The sequence below is a fragment of the Corapipo altera genome, unplaced genomic scaffold (genome assembly GCF_003945725.1).
Source record: "Corapipo altera isolate COAL_440 unplaced genomic scaffold, ASM394572v1 70, whole genome shotgun sequence".
Classification (NCBI taxonomy): domain Eukaryota; kingdom Metazoa; phylum Chordata; class Aves; order Passeriformes; family Pipridae; genus Corapipo; species Corapipo altera.
Window position 1 is genome coordinate 6,326,545 of NW_020884911.1, and position 27,385 is coordinate 6,353,929.

Below are 27,385 nucleotides of genomic sequence, written 5' to 3' on the forward strand. Positions count from 1 at the left end.
TTGTGCTCAGGTTCTGATCTCGTTTAAGTCCAAGAAGTGATAGAACAAATCTGTACTACAAATCTGAAGTACTACAGTGCATCTGTGAATGCTTTCCCCCTGGTGATGGAACATATGGAAATAATGCTTATCTTGATTTAGATAAGCAATTGCCTTTCCTGTACAATCATCCACGCTTAGTAGGAGTGGAAGCAGACATGGAATAGAACAGGTCTTACAATCTGTCTTTTCTAAAATTTCTTAAGCCTGTGCAGAAACAAATGGAATAGAAAGCTGTGTTAGATGGGAGGTTAGTAATTGATAATAGCTTGTCATTTTTAATCTGTACAGGACACCTGTGAAAACAAAGCTTTAAATTAAAAAAAAAAAAAAAGACACTGAAGGGAAAAGGCACAGAGTGTGTAGCAGAGTTGTTGCTGCACATTCCCCTGTGGTCAGATGCACTCCTAAAGCTTGCTCAACTCCTTTGTTTTTTTTAAGTAACCCAAGAAGAGTGGAGCAGTATCCCAGTCTGATGTTTGCTGAGGATTCTCTCTCTCAGGAGTGGAAGGGCTGGCTCTTGTCTGGGAATCACATTGTGACTCTTATCCCTTGCTCAGGTTCTTTTTCCAGCGTTCTTTCCAGATCCTGTTAGAATAGCCTTCCTTGTGTGTGGATACACATCCCTACTAGTAACTGTTGTAGTAGTGATGAGAGAGTGGGCAGACTTTTTTGAACTTCAAATTAATTTATTTCCTTCAGCTGTGAATTCTAAAGCTGACTAGAAATGATGAAACTCTCCCATTTTCAGCTTTTTTTTCTTGCAATTCAGTCTGTTACTTGTTTTTATGAAGTGGGTGGGGGGGGAATTAAGTCATCTGAATTGTTTAACAAACTTTTATTGTAACAGTGTGAGCCTTTGAGCTTTGCTGCCATTGATCCTTTTCACTTGTTCTTTCTTGGATTTCCTTTTTCTCGTTTTTTTGTGCCATAGGTATTGCTTTATACTATGGGGCTTTGGTACCTGTTTTTACTATGTGTGTGCTCTGCTTTCATTAACAAGTAGTTTTAAAATGCAAATATAAGGGGCTTTTATAACAGAAACTCTTCCAGCTGTAGGTTTTTCTCCTCCCTCTGGTTGTAAGCTGTTTGGTATTGCTGCAGGGATTCCTGTAATTGGATGCCTGAGACCTCAATTTCAAAAATTAAGATACTTTATACTGGACTTTAAAACCTCGACTATTTGAGCAGTGACTGAGTTTCAGGGCTGATTTTCCGATGCTGTAGGTTTGTGCCATCCTTGTCCATTCCACCAGCTGAGCATATTCATGTCCTGGCTGGGGGCTCCCTCTAGTGAGATGTTCTGACAGTCCTTTTTTCCTCTTAGTCTGGAAGAACTTAACAGGTTTTCTATTCGAGCACAGGTTTTGTTGCCTAAATCTAATGCGTTTTTCTACCCACGTGTGAGTCATAAAGCCCCTTTTCCTTCGGGGTGAGCTGGAAGGAGCTGTAAGTAAAGCTGAGGACAAGGACTGCTTATTTGCTGTATTTGGTGTGAAGAGCTCAGCTAATCAACCTCATCCTACTTCAAGCTGTGACTCTGTGGACTCAGATGTTGGGGCCAAAGGGTGACTTAGGAGGAAGAGCTAAATGAAATTGGGTTGTGTAGGCAAAGGGATAGAATATGATGGGTGGATCTAGAGGGAAAAAGTGTGGATGGGACATGAATGATCAACTGTTTCTGGTGGAGAATTTCAACTCTAATATATTCCTGAGGCTGAGGCAGAGGGGGAAAGAGGAGAAGCTGGAGCATTTATAGTGTTTCCACTCTGTGTGTCTTCAAAAACAGCTGAAACAAAACATATATTTTTAGAAAGGATGTACCAGGATCAACTCTATCCTTTGTGTATGTGGATACAAAGATGGTTTAGTGACCATTGACTTGACTTTCTCATAGGAGTTACAGTCAACTTGTTAGCAGAGCTGTCTTATTTCATAAATAGTTTTAATAATAAAAAAGGCTGGATTAGAAATCTTGCAGTATATTGCTCCATTTGCCCATCAGGTGTTCTTTCCTCAGTCAGAGAAAAGTGCTGCCTCTTCATCCAAGTCTTTCTTGTTCCCTCCCCTCTGGAGCGTGTCCTGGAGCAGGCAGCGGCGGCGCAGGTGCCTCAGGTAGTTCATGAGGGACACGGGGTTTTCCCTCTGCCGGCCGATCCCCTCGTCGCTGAGGTGGGAACCTTCCACCAGGCAGCAGGTCCTTGGCCATGCTGAGGGTGTCCAGCCCTTCTCCTGGGAGACACAGGGCAGGGAGCACGATGGAAGGGGCAGAGGGGCCTGAGGGGGCTGAGAGCCCTCTGGCTGGGCTTGGGCTCTGGGGGAGCTGAGGCCTGGCTGGGCTGCCCCAGGCAGCAGGATGCCCGGAGCAGGTCACGGGCAGGCTCTGTCTTGTGGCCCTTGTGGCTCAGCCCGTCCTCGGTTCCTCCTGGGAGGAAGGAGGCTGAGCCCAGCTCTGCCTCTGGCCTTGGGTGCAGGGCTGGGGCAGAGGCAGAGGGCCCTTGGTGCCTGCCCAGGCTTTGCTCTCCACAGGGGCTGCCAGTCCTCACCCTACACATCACAGCCCCAGGCCATGGTGTGTCCTGGCACCATCCCAGCTGCCTGACCCCATCCCTCACCTCTCTCCGTGGCCTCTTGGCTTTTCTCCAGAGGCGGCATCCAAGCCAAAGCGCGGCCACCAGCAGGGACAGGGCCAAGCAGCCACAGCCGAGCACCTTCAGGGGCCACAGGCCGGCACTGCCTGTGCCTGTGCCAGCGCCAGCGCCCGGCTGCTGCAGGGCCTGGGCAGGCACATCCAGCCCGGCCGAGACCCTGATGGGACGGCTGCCAGCGCCGGGGGTGCCGGGGAGGGGCGATGCTGCACAGAGCCCCTGGAGCAGGGAGAGCCCCAGGAGCAGGGAGAGCCCCTGGAGCAGGGAGAGCCCCAGGAGCAGGGAGAGCCCCTGGAGCAGGGAGAGCCCCGTGCAGAGCATCACGGTGCTGCTGCGATCCTCCACTGGCACCCGGAGCTGAGCTCAGAGGGCTGGGAAATGGAACAGAGGGTGGAATGTGAGGGTGATGGCATCACTGGGAGCACGGGGCGGGGAGAGGGGGGTGACACCAAATGCACTGTGTTGTCACAAGGCTGCTTCCTGTCTGTCAGAGGACTGGGAATGCCAACGTGAGCCCAGAAGGTCTGAGCACGTGGCTGTTTCAGCTCCTCTCTCGCCACTGGGAATGGGTCCGAGCCCCAGGAGCTCAGCAAGGAGGGGCTGTGCCAGGGCAGGGATGTGGCTTGCAGGGCCTGCAGATTTGAGCAGTTATTCTGAAATTCATGGGAATTTAGGGTAAGACTAAAGAGGCAAATTTATTTGGACTGTTTCTACCTTCTCACTAAGTATTGAGGACTCTTTACTTACAAACAAAATTTATTTGTTCTGAAGATTTGAGACAGCTTCCCACTTTAATTGTCACTTTAGCAAATGAGTTCTATTTCTGACCAGTAGATGAACTTGAGCCTCTTGAGAATTTTGCTGAAAGGAATGTTAAGAATACTCAATTTAATAATCTTCCCTCCTCATTTTGTTGCTGATGATGTGCATGTCTAACAGTGCAAGACTTGGTGAAGCTTTGGGCAATGTATTTGTAAAAGGGTTGGAGGTAACTGAACTAACTGCTCAATAGACTGAGTAGGGTGCAAATGATTTGGTGATGCAAAAATTAAAGAGTTTACCAGAATAACAGACCTTAGTTGTTAATTGTAACATTATTTATTAACAAGTCTGTTGAAAGCTGATGTATGTTGTCTTCACTGCCTGCCTCCTTCTAGTTGAGCAATTTAAGGTGACAAAGCTTCAAGTTTTAAATTTGATGGTGGTTTTTTTCAGGCTTTTCTTCTCCTGACTGTCTACAGGAGTCATTCTGAATTTTGGGGCTGTTGGCAAACAACGTGCTTGTATATTTTTGTACTCATTTGGAGAAATTTTTGCTCTAGTAGGAGGGTTATGTTAACTAATTCTTCAGTTTGTTGTTGCAATTTGCTCCCTTGTGATTACCAAATAAAATTTGATGGATCTCGCTTCAGAAAATGCTTGTTTGTAATCAAATGGTATGCGGGCAAGGATTCAGTGCTTCCTACTATTTTGTATTTGGAAACAACAGGAAAGCAGAGTGATTTTTAGGGCAGTGCTGCTCTCTCTGTGTGTTATCGGTGCCCTCTCGAGGTGAAACTGGAAGCTGCTGCAGTGTGACAGCAAAATGTGACTGGACTGCTGCCTGCTTGGGGCTTGTAAATAATGATCTCAGACCCACGTTTGTAACCTGATTTTACTGCTTTCTTTGTTTGTAGGTGAAAGCACTAAAGAAGACATGCAGGGGAAGAAAAGTCTGAGTGAGAAAGTTTCTCTTTATAGAGGTGACATTACACTGCTGGAGGTTGATGCCATCGTTAATGCTGGTAGGTGGTGAAATATTTTGCATTGTCATGGCTTGAAAATCCTTTATAGCTCCACACTGCAAGAAAGAACTCTGAAAAGTTACCTGAAACTGGTGTGTCCTGTGGAAATCTGTTGGAAAATAGACCTCTTCCTCCGATTCCTTTATGTTGCATCTGTTCATCCTGTGTGCCTTTACTGTGACAGGGATTATTGTGAAACTTTAATAGCGTGATCACCATGAAAAATTTTATTATATCCATCTTTTGACTTCACTTGTAGCTGGGACTTCATACTTAATATTGTAGAAGGCTCAATTTTCTTACCAAGCTGGTGCAGTACATTCCAGTCTGCTTTTATAAATCAAGCCATTTGTGAGCTAGGTAAGGTGAAAACCTTAACAACAAGGTGACATGAAATCTGATTTTGTTTTATGTGGTTTGTGCAGTTGCTTTCGTGTTGGGAGATTCTGTTTTTCAAGTTTTTGGTCCTGACCTCCAGAGTTGTAACTGTTTTAGTACCTCTTCTTGCTCAGTGACTGTCTCCATGTGGGCAGCTGAGGTGAAGAACTGTGTGTAGCATCTTGTGACAAAAGGAGGGAAATGCCTCTGCAATTAGTTGATTTGTGTATGAGGTTATAGTAAGCTGATTTGGGTGTTTTTTTGGAAAGATTGTGGGAAGGTTTCCCCTTGGAAACCTTCTGCAAGAACTAATTTTTGTTGGGATTCATTTGTTGGAAGGAAATGCTGCAGTATCTTCTCTGTAATGCAATAAAGTGCAGAGATTCCCAAGGCTGTATTGGCAAGAATAGATATGTTTGTAAAAAGCTTTGTTTGTGGAGGTACTGGCTTATGTCTGTAAAGAGCACAGGAGTGTTTGCTCACACAGTGTAGAGGTTTGTGAACAGACTCTTGGGTTGTCGGATGTTGTTTCTCTCTGTGTGACTCCCCACTTGAACAGTGGACATCTGCTGGTGGGTTTTGGGAAGCACAGGTAGAATCCTTAGTTCTTTCCAAGTGCAAGTACTGAGGCTGGTATTCCCACGTAAAAGTTCTTAATTAATCTAGCTTGCTGACACACAAAAGCCTTCCTAAATTACAAACACCACGGTAGCATCCATGTAATGTGATCTCCTCTCTGTGTTGGCAAGGCCTTGGAAGCTTTACTATTTTAATTTTTTCCTAGTTCTTTTTTTAAGATGATTTTCCAGTAGTGCCCTCCCTGACTTCCTTGCTTTATTGCTTTCCAGTAAGTCAATATTAGCACACTTCTCTCCATTTGTATTTAGCTTCTCTTTGCTCACGGGCCTCCCTTGAATTACAGGCTGGAGCTGGTTGCAGATAAGCTTTGGAATAGGAGTACTTTGCTTTTCTTTATTTAAAGGAGTTTTATTCCTTTTGCTTGAAATATCCCAGACTGCCAGTGATGTTATCTGCCTGTAAACTTGCCTGCCATCCTGATGAGAAATGCATCTCTGAGTAGAAATAAAAAATAGAATCAAAACAATGCCTCTTAAATGTGCAATTTTGAGAAAAGGTTTAAAGACCGCTCAAAACAGTACAAACTGAGACTGAAAAACCTGAAGAGGGGACATGACACTCTGACAGTATCTAGAAGGCTTTTGGCAAAAAAGAAGTTGTTTCTACTGTTGTCTTCTTTAAATTGGATTTGGGCTCAATGAGAGATTCAGATTAGATTTTGGCAGAGACACTTATTGAAAGGACCTTATTTATACAGTGATGCTTTGGTGTATCAGGCTGACATGGAGCAGCAGTCCCAGGGCAGGGCTTTGGTATGGGTAGATTTCTGAGATTCTTCTAACTCTCTCTTGTAATCTTCTTTTATATTTCCTTAAGTGCTTAATATATTAACTACTCTGAGGTGGTAATAAGTTTAGATTAAAACACTAACCTACAGTTGCCTTGGAAAAAAATCAAATGCTCTCTGTATGTCAAAGCAGGAATTAAATTTTAAGTGTAAGCCTTTGATTTGCTCCTGGTTTCAGTGTTACATTTTTTTCTGTTAAACCTTTTAAACTGTGGAGGACAGCTGGAAAAGCTACATGAGGAGGGTGTTTTAGTTCAAGATCCGTGTTATTTGTCCAAACATCCACTTGCTGCACTGGGATTCCTTTTAAATCAAACAGTTTCAATGAAATTGGAGCATCTCTTAGATTGTATCTAAACCTATGTTTCTCAACCTCATTGTTTTCCCTTCTGCAATGGAAGTTATCCAAGCCTCAGAGATAAAGCAGAAAGTCACAGTACCAGCTTCTGTGTGTAAGTTCAATAAAATTCAGCCCCCCGAACATGGAATAGGAAGTGGAGTTTTGGAGGTAAACCTGTGCAGGTTCTTTCTATATTTAATGCTTTTTGACTACCCCACATGTTAATGACCGATTCCCTCCTACCTGGAGGGATAAGGGATTCTTCCTGGGTTAGGAAGAAAGGAAGGAAGAGACCCTTTTGAGACTTTCTCTCTGAACTTAGAAATTCTGTCTTCTGTAATAAATAGTTTAAGATGCAGCAAGTCATATCCAAATTAAGGCCACAGGAAGAGACTTACAGTTGGAATGTTTACATTGACTTATGTGAACAACTAAACATGCCTGAAATTAAGGGAATAATCTTGAACATTTTGGAGCTGTGGAAGGGTTCCAAGTGGTTCAGATTGTCTCCAGATTTGGATACGAATGTATTGCCAAAAAAATGTATGTTCTCAAATAGCTGCCTGTGAGGAGGAAATGAGATATAAATTGTGGTCTTGTGTAGCTAAATATCAGTATATCACTGATGAACTCTGCTACAAAAAGATCCCCTTTTCTCCTAGACTTTTAACTGACAAACTGAATGGTACTTACTTCCCAAAAATATTTTATATGTATTTTATGCTAAAAGAGAGCAACTAAGGAAACAGTAGAAGAAAGTTTGTGTCTTTGTTCGTTGTCAAAAGAACCACATCAAAACAGCTGCTTGGAAATCATTCAGGATCAGAGTGAAGATCTGAGAAGCAGCGTGAGGGAGAAGGGAGCTGAAAAAAGCAGCTGATGTGCCACTTTGCTAAAATCAATGTAAATTATCTACCCCTGTAAATCTCTTTTCCTTCCAGAATGGCTTCCTAGAACTTCCTTGCTGCTGATTGCATTGCAGACAGGTATTAGTTTAAGTTGATGTTTTGCCTGAGGTATCTTGTTATGTCATGTCCTTTGCGCTTTTTTTGAGGATTCAGGTAAGATTTGTACAAAAATCTTATTTTTACTCCCATATCCTCTTCTGCTCTATCATTATTACACTCTAAGAATGGGAACAGGCTCTCTTAAAGGCATGTGCTTCCTGCATAAATCCATGATAACTGGGCTTTTTAACAAATTAAATATTCTTGGATGTTACTTCATCCTGATACCAGAAATGCTTCAAGCACCTGGAAGCCAGATAACCACAATTAGCCAACTTCCAAATAACTTGTGGGAACTGAGCTCAGAGGGTGTGTCTGTGTTTAGGAGAGGGAGAGAGGGGTCGTTTAGTCCCTTTGACAATCCCAGATATAAAAATAAGCAGTAAAAACCTCAGTAAGGTTTGAAAAATAGGTTGTGCAATATTTATAGCATCAACTAAGAGATAAAGAGTAAATTTCCTCTGCATTTTTAATAAATATAGGGAAAACCACATTGCTATTTATATCCTGTACAGTGACCATTTGAAGGAGTGGAATTTTCAGGTGGGTGTGACGTGGATGTCTGTGTACTTGATATACCTGAAGCAGCACTTTTTCACCACTGACCTCAGGTATTCATTCACTTCCTGCTTGTTAATAAATCTTATGCCCAGTTCTAAGATAAGGAGATGTACTAATATGCTTGTGAGGGAGTTTTTACCAGGGGCAAGATGGATTAGGTGAGGGGCTGAAAAGGATTCTCCTTGTTTTTATTTGATTAGGAGGAGGAGGATGACTTGCAGAACACTAGAAGAAATGACATTTCTTCTTAGCTTTGAAAAATATTCTTGGATATCTGTACAAAAGTTTGATACTGAGAACAGAAACCTTTAATCTTTGGGCAAAGGGAGGATGATCAGTTGTAGTCAATGAGCTCTCTCTGGTGAGGAGTCTGTAGTATTGCTTCTAAGTTTGAAGTTAGAGGGTTGCTACAGTTACAGCAACTGAATGGCTCCTTGTAAACTGTGCTTGAGCACTGGGATCATCCCTAATACTCCCAAATTTGGGGAGAAGGTATCACTGTTTAAAGGGAGTATCTTTTCCATATGAGAAAACAAATGGGAAATAAAATCTTAAGTAGCAAAAAGGTTTAGTGAAGAAGATAAGTAGACAGCTCTTTATGTCCCTTTTCCAGTCCAATGCTGGCATTTAGTTTAGAAACTCACACTCCTCAAGAAGATGTTTCCTCTACAGGAAACCACCTCCCTCTGTGCAGTGAGTCTCCTCTGCATGACTCGACTTAGAGAATGAAATAGCCCTTTTCATTTTAAGTCCCACCTTTCCTAATGAAATATGCCTTTCCTCCCTCAGGCTTCTGACTTCACCACTGTGTTTCAGTATTTTAGTGTCATAGCAATATCCTTATCCACTTTTCCTAACTGGAGATAGCAACAGATTTTCTTCCTGACTCTTCTTTCCCCGGCCTTGACCTTGAGTTATAATCTGATTGTTTATGAGGCATCCCATTTTTCTCAAGTCCAAAATTACATGTCAGGGTAGAAGTGCTGTGTATTGATACTGGGAGCTGAATATATTATCAGGGAATTACTTATAGGAGTGTGTAGGTGCAGATAGTGGCTGAACTCTGCCTTTCCACACAAACAGCTTGTTAATGCGCAATCAGTCACCGCCGTTGCCTTGAACTTGGTGCTTAATGAACAGGTGGGGAAAAAGGATGGATTCTAATCTGGAACAGATCTGACATCAGGCAATTTCACTGATTGCTAATCCATTTCATTTGGCAACTTAATTTATCACACGGAATTTTCATCTTATGGCTTCTGGAGTAGAAATTACTTCAGAAGTGGCCTGTCTGAATATTATGAAGGTATTTGAGTCGGTTGCTGAGCCTGACCCAGCACTGGGTATATACTTATTCTCCACATTATTATTTTACAGTGACCAGTAGTTCCTACTCTGGAGCTCATTTGAAATTGCTATTCAAAAATTCACTATAAAAATAAGTCCCTTAACTTAAATGTTCCTGCTATTGAAAGTGGAATGAACAAAATGTAAAATCTGCCCTTAAGTTGCTTATGGGATTTTGACATGGGATGTTTGCATCTATTAACATTGATTTTTGTGGGGTTTTTGTTCTTTTCTGCATAAATGGTTACTTATGCTTTGGAGCTTCTTAGTGAATTTGCTGTCCAGTGGCATGTTTTGTAAAGGTATTTTAAGTGTTTTATTTCCAGTTTACAGACAGGTAAACTGAAAACTTGTAATGAAATCTCATGTATGGAGTCATCTGGCATCTGCCTATGTAACTTACACTGTTGTAATTTCCTCTAGGAATAGAACCAATATTGCTAACAAATTGTTGTTAATTTGGTTTTCATCTTTACTGCGAGCAGACTGTGGTGTTAATCAAAGGTTTCTCAAGTTAATTTACAGTTGGTGCAATTACACTTGTGTGTAAAGCCCCAGACTAATTTAAATATAGTCCTGACTTATTCATCAGGAAAGTCAATGTTAATAGTTGAGGGAATCGGTCATTCTCAGTCATGACATCTGTGAGTGAGTGAGTTTATTGCTGCTTTCTGTGGGAAGTGCTTTAAGCGTGGCTGGTGAGCTGTACATGTGGTTAAACCTGCCCTCTGCTTTTGGCCTAATTTCATTTCAGTGCTGTTCTTCCCTATAGTGTAATACTCATTTGGATGAAAAACTAAAAATCTGTGTACAGTGACAGCGATCAAGGGAATGAAAGGGAAGAGAAGTGCAGCCAGAGGTATGGTTTAATTTAGTCGTGGATTAGTGGAGCTGCTGCCTCAGTCAAACACCATTTGCTCCAAGGATGTGGCCAAGGCTTAAGGCTGAGGAGGCTCACTCAGAACTGCACTGCATGAAGGATGGTTGCAGTGCACTTTGAAAGTATCTCAGGTATAAGTAATATAACTCAAAACCTAAGGATTAAAAAAGGAGAAAGGCTTGGCAGGGCTGCAGACACATGGCAATGAACTTTTTTCCTTGTTCTGGGGTGCTTTGGTGGGGGGAAATGAGTTGTGGTGAAATGTTTTTGGTACTGTGATCACCGGTGTGCTCACAGCTGTGCTGGGCAGCTCACAGGGATGGCTTCTGGAGGGCTGTGAGCCTCGGACATGGTACTGGATGCCAACCTGCCACATCAGGTGTGGTGCCAGGAGCTGGGAGTGTGGGTGGTGGAATGGAGACCTAAACCTTGCATTGCCTCCAGGAGAGCTCTGCCCATCAGCCTGCCATATGGGCAGGCACTGCAGACAGAGAGGCACTTCATGTTAATGATAATCAAGTGATGATTTCAAGCAGTGGGATGTGAGCGTTCAATGACTTACTGAGAAGCCATAAAAAAAGCAGTAGAGAAGAAAATATACTTTCCACTGGAACAGTGCACTTGAAAGGCCCCTTAAACTAACAGATTGTGGGCTGAGTCACCAGACACACCGCATGTTGAGGTTCAGAGCAAAGCTTTTAGGCTTTTCCTGTTGTTCCATGCTGCTGTAGAAGTCTGAGTGGAATGAGATGAGTGTGCAGGAACATTAAGTATCTAATATTCAATTGCCTAGAGAAGTTGTGAATAACCCATCCTTGGAATTATTCAAGGTCAGGTTGGATGGGGCTCTGAGCAACCTGGTCTAGTGGAAGGTGTCCCTGCCCATGGTGGGAGGGGTTGAACTAATTGATATTTGAAGGTCCTTTCCAATACAGACCATTCTGTGATTCTAGGAAATAGCCTGGCTCAAAGTTAATGGCCAGTTCTCTCCTCTGACAGGATTCAGCATAGTCTGTTTGTACAAATCTGATGTGAAATGGCAAGATAGACTAATCTAACATGAAGGTCTATGATACCTGTATTTATTTGCCAGCCTATTTTCAGCATTGATGCTTTCAGAACACTGTTTTACCTGGGCCAATATGTTCTCCTTATTTCTTTGTGCATTTAGTGTTGAATCCCTTTACTATGTCTGAAGCCAATGTGATTATTGATCCTTCATGCCGTGGTTACCCTGGACCTTTTTTGAGTGTGCCCTTTCTAGAGATAACCAGCAGCATAAAGGCAAAACACCTGCAAAGTTGGATTTCTTAGAAGTCTGACTTCCCTCAGCTGGGAAGTGCGAGTTGGTGTGGGATGACAAGAGTGCTTTCCAACAGCAGGTGGCAATAGTGCCCCTGTTATCGTGGAGCCACTTTTTTGGCCTGTACACCTTAATTTTCCTGGACATAAAATCAGTAATGGCTTAAGCAGAGGAAACAAAATGTGTGTATTCTGGGCGTGCTCGTTGGAGGGGCTGTCGATACAGCCCGCGCTTATTAAATGCCGACTCCATTTCATTCCGTGTGTTGAAATAGAGCAGGAGACAGGCGTGGTCTGGAAGAGCTGGGAGCATCTGTTTTACTTCAGAGAGGGAAATATTTAGGAAGGACCTTGCTATCAGCCTGTCTTATCATGCATTTGACAGTGCAGCTGTCGTCCTGAGTGCGCTCATGGTGTAAGAAACCGCCCAAGGTCGCCTTGAACAATTATGCTTCATTTCATAATATTAAATCCACTTTTAATCAGGACTTGTGGGGGATTATCTAAAGGACTGGGGCTTTTCTAAGCCGATAGTTGCAACAGTGTGTTCTCAGTCAAGACAGATATGCGACATTGTGGGTTTTTTCAAGCTTTCACATTTTAAAAAACCTAAACCAGTTCAAGAAATTATTTGAAGTCTCCTCTCTCTGCGATACTAAGAGAATCTTGGCAGTGAGAGATCAGTTGATAGGCTGAGATTATCCCTGTAGTGTTAATATTACCCCTCATACTCCTCTGTCCAGATGAACATTTGCTCTTTCCTGGCTTTGTGTTGTAACCATGAACACATTGGGTTGTCCTGGGTTTGTTCAGATGTTGGATCATCATGATCTCAGTCACTGTAAGCAGTACAATAAGGTCAGCAAGGGAATCACTGTTTCCATGTGTTTGGAGTTAAGTATTGAACGGGGGAAGATCTCCTTTGGTTGGAGCAAGGTAGCTTTAGGTTTGTCTTACCTAACTTACTAGATGCAGAAAATGGGATAAATACTCACCAAAATGGTGGTGAGAGTTGATGTTCAAAAATGCTGTTGAGTAGCTGGCTGACCCTGCTGACCCTGTCTGTCTCCCCTGCCTTCTCCTCGGGCAGGAGGAATTGGTTTTCCTTGATTCTTTTAGCTGCTGAGTAGAAGACTGATGCTGTGTCTTCCACCCTTTTTTAGGATTTCAGTTTTGCCTAGTGCTTTGCCATTTGCTGTGGGTTTTAGGAAAGCTTTTTGAGAAATGTAGTCCCTTGAAATACAGTTTCCTTTGCTTGTTACATAAATAATTATGGACCGTGAAATGCAGTTTAGGTTTTGTTTTGACCCATGGCTGTTAGCAGCTGACTTTTCTGACAAAAGGAAAACATTTCTGTGGCAAAACCACAAGTTGCTTTCTTTAGGAATTCAGAATGCCTCTCACTTGGAAATTAGCATTAAGAGTAGGGCTTGGCTTTAGAAATCTGGGCTCCAACCCCCTTTGTGTGACCTGCTGTCACAGTCATAAAAATTAGCAATGGCAGCTAAATATACATCAAAGCAGGGGGGAAGGCTTGTGAAAGCAGCATTTGCTTGTTAATCCAGGCACAATGGCAAGTGGTGTTTGCATCATGTGCAAGGAATAGTCACTTGTATGTTTACATACCATTGCTCAGAGTGCTCTGGATGTGTCTGGGAATTGTTTTAATTCCAGCAGTGAAGATGCTGCAAGGCCCTGGGCTTTCCTCACAGCCCTGGCATGAGGAGCTCCTGCTGCTCCCGTACATCCCATTCACTCTGAGGCGACTGGAACATTCGAGGCCCGTTTTAGTATCTCCTGCCTGGATTGTGAATGGCCAGGAGGGGACATGGGGGGTTGTATTCCTTCTTTCTTGGGGTGCCCTGTCCCTAATACTGCCCTCCTGCTTGCAGAGAAGTTTTTGGAGCTCTGCAGCTTTTCCCCTAGCCTAATAAAGCAAAACTTTGGCTCTTGTAGGAGTGATGTTGGAATGACCCTTGTTCTCAGATGGTTTCACCACTGCCTCGGTGCCTGGGGCTTTTATTGCCTATTGTGTCTGAGTAGTTGAATTTTGTGGGAAAGACACTGATTTGGCAAACTTTTTAGGATTATTGCTCTTTCTCTCTTTTATCACTTGCATGTCTGTGCTGCAGTAACTTCAATCTGGTGTGCAACGTGAATCACTTAAATATGTCTCTGTAGCACCTTCGTTTTATGCTTTAAAGGTGGTTTCTGTAGAGTAATAAATAGAAATAGTTAATATCTGGTGTGCCTAGTTGTAGGCTGCCTCAAAAAGATGGTTCTGTCAGCTACACTTGATTTGTATTTAGAATGTTTTGCATTGCAAATCTATGTTAGAAATGCTTTTTAAATTCAAAGTGTGAACCATATTGCTTTTTCAAGGGAATGGTACTCTTGTGTCATGTGAAATAACTTTTTATTTAAGAAAGGTGCTATTGCTTTCAACTCTATGAAACCAGGTTATAGAGGAATGTAAGTCTTCCCAGTGACTTGATATGCCAGATAATAGTAACTGGCAGCCCATTCCCTTTACATTATTAAGAATTTATGGTGTATAGGCTGTTTCGGAGGAACTCTCTCTTTTTATCCTGTTAGTTTTAGTCCCCTTTGAAGTGATTATGCTGAGCAATGTGGTCCAGGTCACTATTGACTAGTTCTGAATTTCTGCAAATCTGAGTCCTGGTATTACTCTTTCTGAAGTTAAAATCAAATTTTAGAATGACTTCCAGAATAGCCAGTCAGTGAATTTTACCTGCAGAGTTCACTGAACCATATGAGAGAAACTAACAGAAATCCAGAATTTATGCACAAGCTCTTATTTGTAAAGTTCTGAAACAATTTTCATTTCAAGTTGTCCATTGCCTTAAAAAAAACCCCAACTGAATCTACCCTAGAGGAAGGGTGGACCAGGACAAGGTCTTCCTTTGATTCCTTGGATGAAGGAATCTCCGAGTGCTGGAGGCCAGACGATTTTTGCCTTGTGTCCCAGCAGAGTTTTGCCAACCAACAGTTCCAACCTTGGCCATGGTCCAACTAATTATAGTTTCTTTCTTTTTTTTTTTTCTTTTCTCCCCCAGTACTAGATGACAAAAGCAGCATTTCAGGGAGCAGAGTGATCAGTATTAGGGCTGTTCCACTGCAAAGAGTGATTTCTCTACCTTCCCCCTCCTTTCTGGTAAAAAAGAACCTGCTTAGGAGGCCCAAACTTGGATTTTTGGCAAGGCTTAGAGCCCAAAGGCTCTTTAGGTCAGGAGTTTACAGCTTCAGAGGCTGCAGCTCTAGTTCAGACTAGTCCCCGACACCAGTAACAGATTAGATTAAAGTAAAAACTGTTTCTTAAATTCCAAGTGAATCCCCTGACAGACAGGCCAAGGGGTGTTTGCAGGTGGGAGTTCTTTTCTCTATAACTCTTATCAAAGACACAGCAGAAGGTTTTGGTTTCCTACTTTTCTTTTTAGTGCCTGTGTCCCAGGGGTTGAGTTACATCTGGCTTCTCCTCTTCCATCATGCTGGCATCATCAGGCTGAAACCAGGATTTGAGCCAGAAATTACAGCTTAGCAATATCTCTGCTGCCTTTCTTCCTCTCCTGTCCTCTAGTGCTAAGACCCAGTAGAGCAGCTTGTGATGGCTGTAGCCTCCCTTTCCACCCTTATCCTTGGGGAGAAGGATGTAAGAGGAGAATCAAAAACTTCTCCTTAGCAAGGCCCCCATGAGCTGTTCCTGGGTGTAGCCTCACGACTACAAATTAATGTCTCAAATCCCAGCCTCCAGCCTGTGCTTTTGATATTTCAACCCACTTGTTTCTGTTTGGGCCAGTGCTGATCATCCAGGAAAGCCAGGTTTTGTTCCTGTTCCTTGTTGGCCTCTTTCAGAGAGCCAGGGCTCTTGTGCTGTGCCCGGGGGTGCCAGTGAGCTGGATGGCTCTTTGGTGTCTCTGCTACAGACACCATGCCTCGGGAATCTCCCTGGAGCGCCGCTGGAGTCACTTCAGGTTTCGTAATTCCCTGCTGACAATTAAGTCAATTTGCTGGTGCAGGCATGATGGAGCTAAGCTAGGACATGTTCCTTTTTTTAGCCAAGATGTGGAGTGAAAAGCTCACTCCTGTGCTTCGATCAAATTGAAAACTGAAGTGTATCATTACCTGTTCCTGCCTTGGAAGGGGGACCGGATTTATCAGCGGCGTTGCCATCCTCGCTGGACTTATTGCTCATGAATTTATTTTCCTGTTTGTTTGTTTAGTGGGAGGAGGAATCAAGGTGGGCAAGCCTTGATTTTTTGAGCAGGAGATGGTAAAGCATCTCACTTCTCTGTAAGAAAGGATTCAACTGTAAGCTCAGGCCCCTGGAACTCTATGGAAGGACTTGTTTGTGGGAATGTGGGAAGGACATAGTTTCAGGATCCAGGGCCTTAGGAAAAGTGGACAAACACTTTAGATCTGTGCAAACCAAGTAGGCTTTCTCTTTCCCAGCATGGTCTCCTGGATCTAGGGATTACTTTTTAAATTCCTGGACCAAATGCAACATTCCTCTTGCTAGAAATATTGCTTTTGCTTTAATTTTTTTCTTTTTAATTAATTCTTTTTTTTTTTTTTATTTCTGTTAAACAACATTATCTTACATAGTCTTGCTAAATATATAATTTAGCAATTATAATTGGGTCTAATTTTTCTCCAGTCCTGGCATGAACACAGCGCTGCAAATGTGGACTTAGTCTGGTGAAATGGAGGATGATCTAACATTCAGAAATGGAATTTTGGGTGCTTTCTGGTTGTGGTGAAATCAGTTTATGAATTGGCTTAGGTTTTTTTGCTTGGGGTTGTTATGCTTTCAGACATGGGCTTTTTCTAGTTGATGTTTATACACTTTTAGCTTAATATTTAATTCTCAGTGTCTGTACTGCAACATGTAATGTGTGTGTGTATTTGCACTCTTTGTATTTTGCTTTATTTTAAATTTTATAAATTTAACTGCAGTTCGGAGTGTTTCTTCCACACCAGCTGAGGAAATAGGCTGAACCATCAGCAGCCTGAATGCCATTGTGCAAATACTGAAGATAAATCCTGTACAATTAGCGAGACCGAGGAGTTTTAAGTTACGATCCTGAATTCTTATCCCTTGTCAGTGCATATAATGAATGTATGAGGTAGGTGAGAAAGAAAATGTGCATATGAACTGGAAATAAAATCAGTTGCTCAACAGCCCTAGGCTTTTAATTCAGCTTTGGTACCAACTGGCCCAGGTTTCCAGGGGGCTGGTTCTTAGCAAGACTGAGGTAAATGTATCAATACAACTCCAGTGGAGCAAACATGAAAGGGCTGTTTTTATATTACACAAGTTTCTTTCAATTATATCATCTTTTAAATGCTTTTTTTTTTCTGTAGAGTATCATTATTGGATTTCCTGCCATTTAACAGGCATGCTTGTTTGAAGATAACTGATGGGAGAAGGGAATGGCAAGGAAACTGCTTGAAGAGATTGTTTGTGGACTGTTATTACTATTTTTTTTTATACCAGTGCAACTGGTGACTCTTTTTTTTTTTTTCTCTTACAAACCTTGTTTGGAGAAGCTTATTTATTGATGGATGTAGGATTTCCATTTTCAACTTTGGTCGACTAATCTCAAGAATCAGAAATCTGAATCTAATACTTCCAAAGCATCTTTCTTCTTCTTTGTCTAAAACATTTTCTTTTCAGAATGACTCTTTTTGATGCCAACAGATTATTTTTCTGATGCTTAATACCTGCATCCTATATAATAGCTTACCAGTTTGATGAAAATGCTGATTTTTAAATAAGGCACTCATGTCTCTGGATAGATTTGAGTTTAAACTTGAACCTGGAAAAAGCTGCTCAAGTCCTTAAATTCTAGTGCAGGCATAGTCACGTTCACTTGGGAAGGATTGTTCATACATAATTTAAGGACATATAAAAGTCTTGAAAAATGATGTGTTAAAGGACTATTTCTCATTGAAGTTTTGTTTTTTTTTTTCTCCCTGGTATTTAATGAAAAGGCACTAAGTTTTGTTCCCTTTAAAAGCTGCTCTCTAATCACTGTAGTTCATTATTTCAGCTTCAAAGTGCAGTCTGTACAGGGAGGCAATGAGGTGTATCCACATCTAGAAATTAAGCAATAATCATGTAGTTTAGTGTTTCAACAGGCTTTGTTCATTAGTAAGTACAATGATCCATTGTAAGTACTTGCTGTAGTCATGATGTTCTTAACAGTCTGAAACTTATACTCTCCAGAATGATTTTTTTTTTTTTTTTTTTCCCAGTATATATTCCCGACTGAAGCGGTGCTGCCAGGTGTGCCAAGTGCAATTCCATGTGTCTTGTGTAACAGTAATTGTTCTGCAGAGTCATTATGAGGAGAATGTCAGACATTGTGTGTTAGTGTAGTGTGTTCATGCATAGGTACATGGCTTTGGATATACCAACGATTCTTGCTTGCACTGAGAGCAAGAACAACTGTAGACGTGGCAGAATGATTCTAAAAACTTCTTTAAATTAAGCACTTTTGAACAGTTTGGAGCAAGAGAAGGAGAAACAAAGGCACAGCAAACGCTGGGGAAAACAGAGAAAGGGGATAAATAAAACTTAGATGCTGCAGATTAGTAAGAGAAGGAAGTTGGCACTGAAATACAGATGGGCACATGGAGACAAAAATGAGTGGTTTGGGTTTGAGTTATTGAAGCTTATCTTGTGACTCCATGGACTCAGTGACTAAGACAACAGCTCCAGATTGTGAAGTTTGGTCAACAAGTCCATAGGATGTGGAAAAAATGGATGCTTTTTTTAATTTATGAGAAGATGGGGGAGTGTTTAGATGTGCTGAAGGTGTGAGTGGGAGAGGGTCACTTGACCAAGGTGTTGTGAGTTGGGGCTGTAATTATACGGCAATTTGGAAAGCTGCTCAGCAATAAAAATGAGTGACTCTTCACCCCACATGCTCTGTGGGCTTGAACTCCAGAGACCTGCCAAACCATTGGGCAAGTACATGGAAGTGTGGAAGTCAGGCATTGAGTGGAATTTCTTTCACTTTTCCAACCTTAGTGAAGCAGTTTGGCTTGTGACTGTATAGCCATAGTTTTCATGATGGTTTGTGCAAGGTAACTGTGAAATGCTTACAGGGGGTGGGAAGGGAGACTTGTCCATGTTTTCAGTTATTTTTGGTGTTGCAAACTGACTGTTTGTCACAGCAGCTGAACCACCTGTTGAAAAGCTGCTGATCTTCAGTTATGAAACTAGAAACTGTGAAAGAAAATGCCGTGGTGTGCAGAGATCTCTGGAGTCTGCTGGGTTTTGGGGAGGAGTGTCCTGGAGCCAAGGTGCCGCTGTGGCATCTGCACGCAGGTCCCACACTCCTGTCTGCTGCACATCAACTCTCAGCCAGTAAGACAAGGTGCAAAGCTCCTCAGTGGTTAATTTTCAGTGTTTAAATCTGACCCAAAGAAGCAGCAAACTATAAAAACCACAGTTCCCTTCCCAGGGCAGAAGGGGCAAAAGGCCGCTGGTCCCAGACCAACGCCGGTCTATCCTTTGCCTCTTAACAAGCATCAAATGTTTTATAAATGGAGACAGAGTTCAAATCACTGCTCTTTAGGTTTTTTTGGGGAGCACTGCACTGAATTTATTTAGGTTTTACCGTGGAGGCTCCGGGTCACTAGAGTGTGCTGCAGCCCCAGCCCTGGGCTGGTGTGAGCTCACCCCAGCGCTTTCCCCGCCACTGGGTGACTGGGAATTTTTCATCGCGTTGCTTTGCTGTCGCCTGGGCAACTTGAGCGAATTCCCCTGCTATTTCCTTTGTGTTCCACCCTGCTCCCCTGGCAGTGAATGACCTGGTGGCTCGTTAGCTCGCTACCTGGGTGCCCCAGGAGAGAACATCGTGTTGTTAAGCACTATAATGTCCCCACGGCCGCCTTTATTTTGCCGACGGAGGAGCCCGTGCGAGGTTGCCACGCTGATAAAGAGTTGGCTTATAAAGAGTTGGTATCAACAGCGTTTAATTAAATCGTTTATAGGTGCTGTGTGGTAATGTTTATGGAGCTGGGCTTTGGGAGCTTTGTGGTGGTGAATGTGGGGAGGAGAATGCAGACCTGCTGCACAGGGCTGTGTATGGAAGAAAGCCTGTGGTGTATACAGAGCTTGGAAACGTATTTGTTTTCTTTATCAAAAAGTTTCAGTTCTGCCTTTTTAGAATAAATGTGGTCTGTTTGCCATGTTCCTGCAAGTTATTCTTTGCTAGAGATGCACAAATTGAAAGTAGTAATGTTCTTTCTTTTTTTGACATTCAGTGCTTTTCTGCTTGGTCAGGAAAACTTTGTACAGTTGAATTCCTTTCATATTTTTGGTGAAGGCTGAGGCAGTCTGGATGTCTAGCTTGAGGACAAATCCAAAACTGTAGAAATGTAATTAAAAGGTTTTTTATTACTTCTGCTGTCCTGTCCTATTTTAATTAAGTTCATCCTCTGATGAAAATTGCTCTCTGAATTATAGTGGGAAATCCATAATGTCGTCTCTTCTCCTTGGATGAAGATCACGGTTGACAATTCTCCTCTGCGGGCAAACTGTGAGTTTCTGCCGTGAGAAGGGAAGCTCAGCTGTGCAGGGAGTTTTTGTAGGCACAGGGCTAAAGTTGGGAGGCTCCATACAGAAATGAGGGACAGTTGCCTTCCATCTGCAGTGCGAGGTTAACCTGTGTTCTAGGGGAGTAAATATGTACTTTTCAAGTCGTGATTTCCCAGACCCAAAGCCCTGTTATGTGTACATTTCTGTACCAGTTCTGCAAGGAGTCAAACAAATGGGGAATTGTTGCTTGAAGATGATCCAACACTAGGGCAGAGCCCACCTGAGCACCCCTAGTACCCAAAAGGATTACCTGCAGTTATGAGAGTCAGGGCCATCCCTTTGGTTCCCTTATAGCTCTGTGTGCTCCAGGATTCATCTTGTGCCTCGTTCCCACCTTGGGAAATTCAGCAGAGAACTGTGGGAAACAGGAGTGTGGATCAGGACATCAAGGAGAAAATACTCTGCCAAAGGGCCCCCTTTCCTGCCTTCTCTGATAATTTTGACTTTGCAGAAATGAGTTGTCCGGCCACTTTCTTCATGGAGTGTGTGGTTGAAGTGGCCAGATCAGAGCAGCAGGATCTTTAAGTGGTGTTGGTGTTTTATAGCAACAAGATAACATTATTTAATCTGGAAATAGTTACGGCTGCTGATACATCTGGAATTTGTACCAGATGGTCATTTTCTTGTCTGGAATGATGCAGGCTAAACCTGAAAAAAGCCAAACCCCAACCCTACAAACAGGTTTAGCAGCTTCCCCTGTGCATACACTGCACGGAGCTGTTGTGTCCTGTGTCTTTAATTGAACACAATGAACATGGGTTTGGCACAGCGACTTCGGGAAAATAAAAGTTCCCTTTACAGGCCAGTGAGGGATGGAGGCTTCTTACTAATTTTTGTTTCACTAATAGGAGAAATATATTTTTTTTTTATTATTTTTGAGCTATATGTTAAGGCTGTAAATTTCCTTGGAAAGCTAGCAAATGGAACAAGCCTATGAAGAGATTAAAGTAATTATACTGCAATGCTCCACTAGCAACAGAGAGCAGTCTGGGATAAAATTATTTGGAGAGAGGCCAAAGCCAAGTTTGGTTCCGTTTTAAGCTAAAACTAATTAAAGTTGTCAGGTCTTAGGGTGGTCAAAGGTTGCTTAGCTGCTACTTGAAATAAATGAATCTTTTCCTCAGTCAGTAACTCCAACAGCTACGTGTTTGCAGCTGTCTCACAACAAAGAGAGCTTCAAGAACCTTCTAATTGTTGTGTGTGTATTTACCTTTGTTTATGTCTATTTTAGCACAAATAGTGTTTCCCGGCCACAATATGGAGTCACCTGTCTGCCAGCTGTACTTTTAAGTCTTTTTGTCAATGTCTGCCTTCTCCTTTGTTATTTTATTTCAGTTGTGGGGAGGAATTCTTATGAAAAAACTTCCTCAGGAGGCTGCTTTAACACTTTCTGATTCAGAAAAGCTGCTGTGGGTCATTGTATATATTGAAAACAGCTGTACAAGACTCAGGTGAACAAATATGGGTTCTTAGAATGTAAAGTCTGAGAGAATATTAGATTTTCTAAAATATTCCAATGCCTGAAGGGAACCCACAAGAAAGATGGAGAGGGACTTTTTTTACAAGAGTGCGTAGTGACAGGACAAGGGGGAATGGATCCAAACTGAAAGAGGGCAGGCTTGGATTAGATATTAGGAAAAAATTCTTCCCTGTGAGGGTGGTGAGGCCCTGGCACAGGTTGCCCAGAGAAGCTGTGGATGGCCTATCCCTGGAAGTGTCCAAGGCCAGGCTGGATGGAGCTCTGAGCAGCCTGGTCTAGTGGAAAGTGTCCCTGTCCATGGCAGGGTTGGAGCTGGATGATCTCTAAGGTCCCTTCCAACCCAAACCATTCTATGATTCTAAATTTTTCACATGTCACGTACCAGATACAATTGACCTCAAATTCTGTTTAATGAGGAGTTGTTGATCATGAAGATACCCGTGTATCAAGTAGATACTGTTATGTAATCAGATCAAAATATGCTTATGGCTTTTTGAAGAATGGGGAGTTTATACTTTCTGTCAGTAGTAGTAGGCTTTTGTGAGAATCTGTATCAGGAATAACACTGTATATAACAATAATGATCCATGTGTTCCTAAAAATCAGAAATGATTAAAAAGAATGAAGTTGGGGATTATTGTTTGTTGTTCTTTTGTTTCTCCATCACAGGCACAGTGATGTGGAGGTAGTTGTATGTACTCAGGGTTTGATCTCGGCACGTTAAGACCGAATTTTTGCACTGCCACTTTTGCAGTTTGGAGGTGGAAAGTTTGCAAATGTGTTTTGGTATTTTCCATTCTCAGTTCTGGCTTTCTGTGACATAAGTTTTCACTTATGCACCTGTGCATATGTGCACACACACATGCGTTGAAAAAACAGCCAAGCAGGTCACACTTTCATGCTTTTCTTATGGATGAGCTGTAAAATTCAGGCACTGTTTGTTTTGTTTGTACTGTAGTAGGGCTCAGGAATGGTGCTTGGCCAATATCTGGGTGAAATCTATGTTTTTGCCAGAAGAACTATCTAGAAATACATTTCTTTACCTTACTCATTAATCCAACTGTTTTCCCTCCTAAAAGAAAAAAAACAAATAATGTCGATAGCGTTTAAAACCTCATTTAAAATTTTTTTGTATTTAGCTAAATCTGTTTGTACTTAGGGAGAAAAAAACCAGAAGATTGGGAGTAGGGTCTGATACCAGTTGTATATATAAGTTTATAAGTAAGCTTTTACCTTTAAAATTTCACCAATCTCTGCTGTAGATTTAACATGACATTTGTGTCAGACTTGACTGGCTAAATTCCTCCTGGAATAATGAATAATTTGCTGTTGCAATTTTTTTTTTAGGATTTTTAAAAATTTTTTATTTCTCCTGTTTTATTTTACCTGAAGAGCTTTGAAGTGCTACTTCCAGGTATACCGTGTGTGTATATATATATATATATATATTTACTACTGATATCCTTTGAGGGTGAATATAATGAGAAAGATTGAGGAGATGAGCTTGAAACCAGGAGCTGGGGTTGGAAGTCAGTTGACTTTCTGTGCTTTTGGGTGTCTCAGCTGTGATATTTCATTAAAGACATTGGTTTAAATTGACTTTGCACATTAATCTTAGGAAGTAAGAAAACTTAGTGGATATTGCAGGTGGAAAAGAGGCACTTTTATGGTGACTAACCATGTTGCCAAGATATTTTTCATATATGAAAATTGTAAACATCTGAGATCAAACAGGTTGTGTAAGACTTGCTTTGACTTTATAGCGTCTGTGTATAATTTCAGGAATAAAGTCCAAGCACAATTATGAAATAATACTGTTTCCTCTCCTGTGAGTTTTTGGTGTTGTAGACTTCACCCTTACAGGTAATTCTTGTGTCTGTAGCTGTTCACAACAAGTTCTCAGCAGCAGAGGAGACTTATTTAACCCGGCTGGAGGGACAATCTGAGGCGACACTAACGAACCCTGTGGGACCGGGAGAGCTCGTCCTTACAGCAGGTGCTCTTTAAGCTGGGCTTTAGCAATTTGTTGCCTCAAACTGTGAGGAAGGCAACCTGTCTGACCAGAATGTCAGTTTGTGAAACTTCCATGGAGATGACTCCAGGGTGGCCAATCTGTGACTGTAAAAAAACTTGACAACACCTTTTTATTAAGAAGAGAAAAAAATAAATCTGGGCTAGGCGCTTTGAGAAAAGCGAGGACCTGCAGTTGCTGGGCTTCATGTTTGGGTGAAAAGATCTTAAAACTGTTTATTAACAATAAAACAAGTTATATAATGAGCATGTTAGATTGGATGCTGCCTTTAGGTGTTACCCTGCTGAGAGTCACCTGCTGCTCAGCTACGGCAGCTCCTCCAGGTCTGTTGGGTGTTCCCCTTTTGCCAGGAGGAAGGCTCTGTTTAACCATATTGTGCCATTCCATATTCATGGATACAGGGAACTTGAGCTCTGTGTCGAGCAGCAACCTCTAAATGCCAACTTTGTTCACGCAGAGTGTATCTTAAATTGTTTGCTGCTATTGCTGTAAGTTTCCTTGACCAATTCTTTTACCAAACTCCTCTGTTTTGGCCATCTCACTCCCTGTGGGAGAGAGGACTGGATGTCTGTCAGAGCACACGGAGCTTCTATGTTAAACTTCTCTTCCCAGCCTCTAAATCTTTCTGTGATTAGACAGATTCACAGTCAACAGGTCACAAATGGACAGTAAAAGGACTGGACATAAAGGTGTGCTCTCAACATCCTTAGTGCAGCAGTTGTGGATGCAGGGGGAATGGAAAGGGAAGAGACTGCAGGCAGTTGCCAGGCTGACATATTCTCCCTGGACGTCATCCCCTGTTGCTCCCACCAGGGAGAAAACCCATTAGTCTTGCCTGGTGAGGCATTTCTTCTTCTTAATAGTCACATGGAGTAGGTGTTTCTCACACTTAAAAACCAAACTGCTCAGGCTTTTCAGGACAAACTCATTTACCCTCGTTGCCCCTGTCATCAGGAATAAGTTTAAATTTTCATTAAATATGAAGGAAATGCTTCTGCATTAAATTTTTCCAATAGCACTGGTGTCTAGAGCCATTTTTCTCTTGCAGGAATAAGTGCTGTAAGCCAAGCCCACCTTCTCTAAATATTTTTTTTTTTTTTTGCCTTGTAATGAGTGACAGTTCAATTATTTCAGCAACATGGAGCTATTTGGGGTGCCATGGAGTGGCACATATGTTATATATAAGCACTTTAGTAGTTAAACCCAAGCAAGGCAGTGCTGAAGACATGAAGTGGTGTGCTGCATTCCTGGAAACAGGAATATCCAAGTTGCTGTAACTGAGTGATTGGAATGTGTTACCTGTTGGGATTTGCTGTTGGGTGCATTAATAAGCAGTAACCATTTAAAATGGAGATGTGCAGCCACACACACGTGTTTCTTACCACAGCATTTTTATCGAGTATGGAATAGGAGGAGAAAGTACTTTGTTGTTTGTGTGCACACAGCACAGATAAGTCTGGAGTATTTTCTTGCAAAGTTCCCAGTGGATTACCAGATTTTTTCGAATTTCCTTTCAAAACTACACCACAGCAAACTGCACTTGCTGCTATGAGTTGCTGATGATACCTAGAAACCTTATGTTAATCACTGAAACCCACGAGCCCCTGAACAAGCAAACAAATCAAAGAAGTCATGGATTAGCTTGTTACGCTGTCCTGGATGACTTGTTTTTCAGTGTGCTTATGGGGATTGCTTTTTGCTGCCCACTAGTTATTTAATCCTGTTTTAACGCAGAAATTTGGTGGGAAAAGCTGCTAAATCTCCTTTTGTAAAACAGCCCTTTATTGTTTATCATGGAACAATTAAAATGAATGTGAATATCTGTTTATGAAGTCACTAAAGCTTGTAATACCTTTCTTGTTTGCTTTGGGTTTATTTAAAGTTTTTTGAGGGCTACCAGTGCCAGGTAGGAAATAAGATTCTTTGGAGCAGAAACTGCATGCTGAGGTTTTGCAATTTTTTTGTTTGAATTTTAGGATTAAACTATGATTATAAAGGAGACAGGTCTTCAAACAGTGCCAGAACAGTAACTGTAATGTTTAAGTTACATGTCTTGTTTAATCAGTAGAATTAATGAACTTTCAGTACTTGCATGTCAGAAGATAATTTGGGTGATACTATGCACACATCCATGGTGGGTTTAACCACAGAGTCCCTCGGTGTAAGTACTGAGTATTTCGTTTCAAGAAACGAAGGGGAATTTTTTAATTTACCACTGGTAAAGACTAAATGTGCTCTTCATGTTTCATACCAGCACTTGAACAAATAAGTATTTACCCTTTATGATGAAAAACCCTCAAAGCTTCCAGGTTGCAGCTGGTGAGAGAGGCCAGAGATTGATCTCACCTGCCGGCTCTGCCAGAATTCAGTTATTGCTTATCCCTGATCAATACCCTGCAAATGGAAAACCCCAGGCCGAGGCAGGAGGGAAATTCTCCCCACTCGGCTGTAACTGAAGTGGCTGCTGCCTGTCTGGACAGAAAAGCTTTTGCTTTCATCTGTGGTCTGCAGTGGAAGGACAAAAGGGGAGACTTTCAAAAGCCGTAATGAGAGTGAGGAGCTGAAATCCCATTGACTTTTAATGAGGGTTGGGGGCAGACGCCCTCGTTGTGCATCAGAAACTTCCTCCTCCTTCTCCATTGTCCGAGTTGCTGATGGTGGATGAGATGTGCCCGTGATACCTTGTGGACTCCCAGAGGAACAAAAGTTACCTTGAATAATTTTGTTTGCTAAACACAGATCCCCTTTCCTTGTTTCCATGAGGAGTGGTCAGTAATCACCCCCCACCCCCACCCCCGCTGCTGAGCCACGTCTCTCCAGAGCAAAGCCACTTGAAAGATAAAAGCACTGAAAACTTACTTTATGCTGCAGCACTGGGGACCTCCAGGAAACAGATTTAAAGTTTTTCCTGAAGGAAAAACTGTTGTATGTGCTGTTGTGTGGGAGAAATTTTATGTGGTGACCTGCAAAAGGAACTGCAAAGGTCTGTGTCAAACAGTGTTGGAAGTACCTTCCCCGGACCTACGTGTGACTGTGCTTACAGGAAAGGGAGTTTAATGATTAAAAAAATACTTCATTCCTTAAATGACTGAAAAAGGCACCTCCCTAATTTTTCTTTGATAATATGTGGAGATACTGTCATAACTTATACATTTTACAGTAGTGCCAGACACAACCTTGGAAAAAAGTGCTGCTAGCATACTTTTTTTTTTTTTTTTTAAATTTTCTTAAAACATTTGGCTCTTCCTCTCCAGGTGTGCTTTTCCCATGCTGATAGGAAGCTGGTACCATATCAAGGGCTGGTAAGCACACACACACACACTTGGAGAATTATCTGTCAAGTGCCTGGGCAGCTTTCCCCCTATGGCTCTGGTAGTCATGGAGCAGGGTCACGCCTCCCTGAGTGAAGGAGTGAGGAGAGAGGAGGGTGGTTGTTTTTGGGAAACACATGGGAAATGCAGAGACTTACTTCTTTGAGACTTAAAATATTCCTGAATACAGCATGGAATTAAACCTAGCTTTAAATTTTGTT

At 42.1% G+C, this 27,385-nt stretch overlaps 1 protein-coding gene across 3 annotated transcripts in view; it reads left to right on the plus strand.

Moving 5' to 3' along the window:
* The window catches only part of MACROD2 (MACRO domain containing 2), an 841,263-nt gene that overhangs the window by 15,628 nt on the left and 798,250 nt on the right, over positions 1-27,385 (plus strand). For all 3 annotated transcript variants that reach the window (XM_027653978.1, XM_027653977.1, XM_027653979.1), the window contains exon 3: positions 4,364-4,471. In XM_027653978.1, coding sequence (XP_027509779.1) covers positions 4,364-4,471 — 108 coding nt within the window. The remainder of the gene's footprint in view (positions 1-4,363; positions 4,472-27,385) is intronic.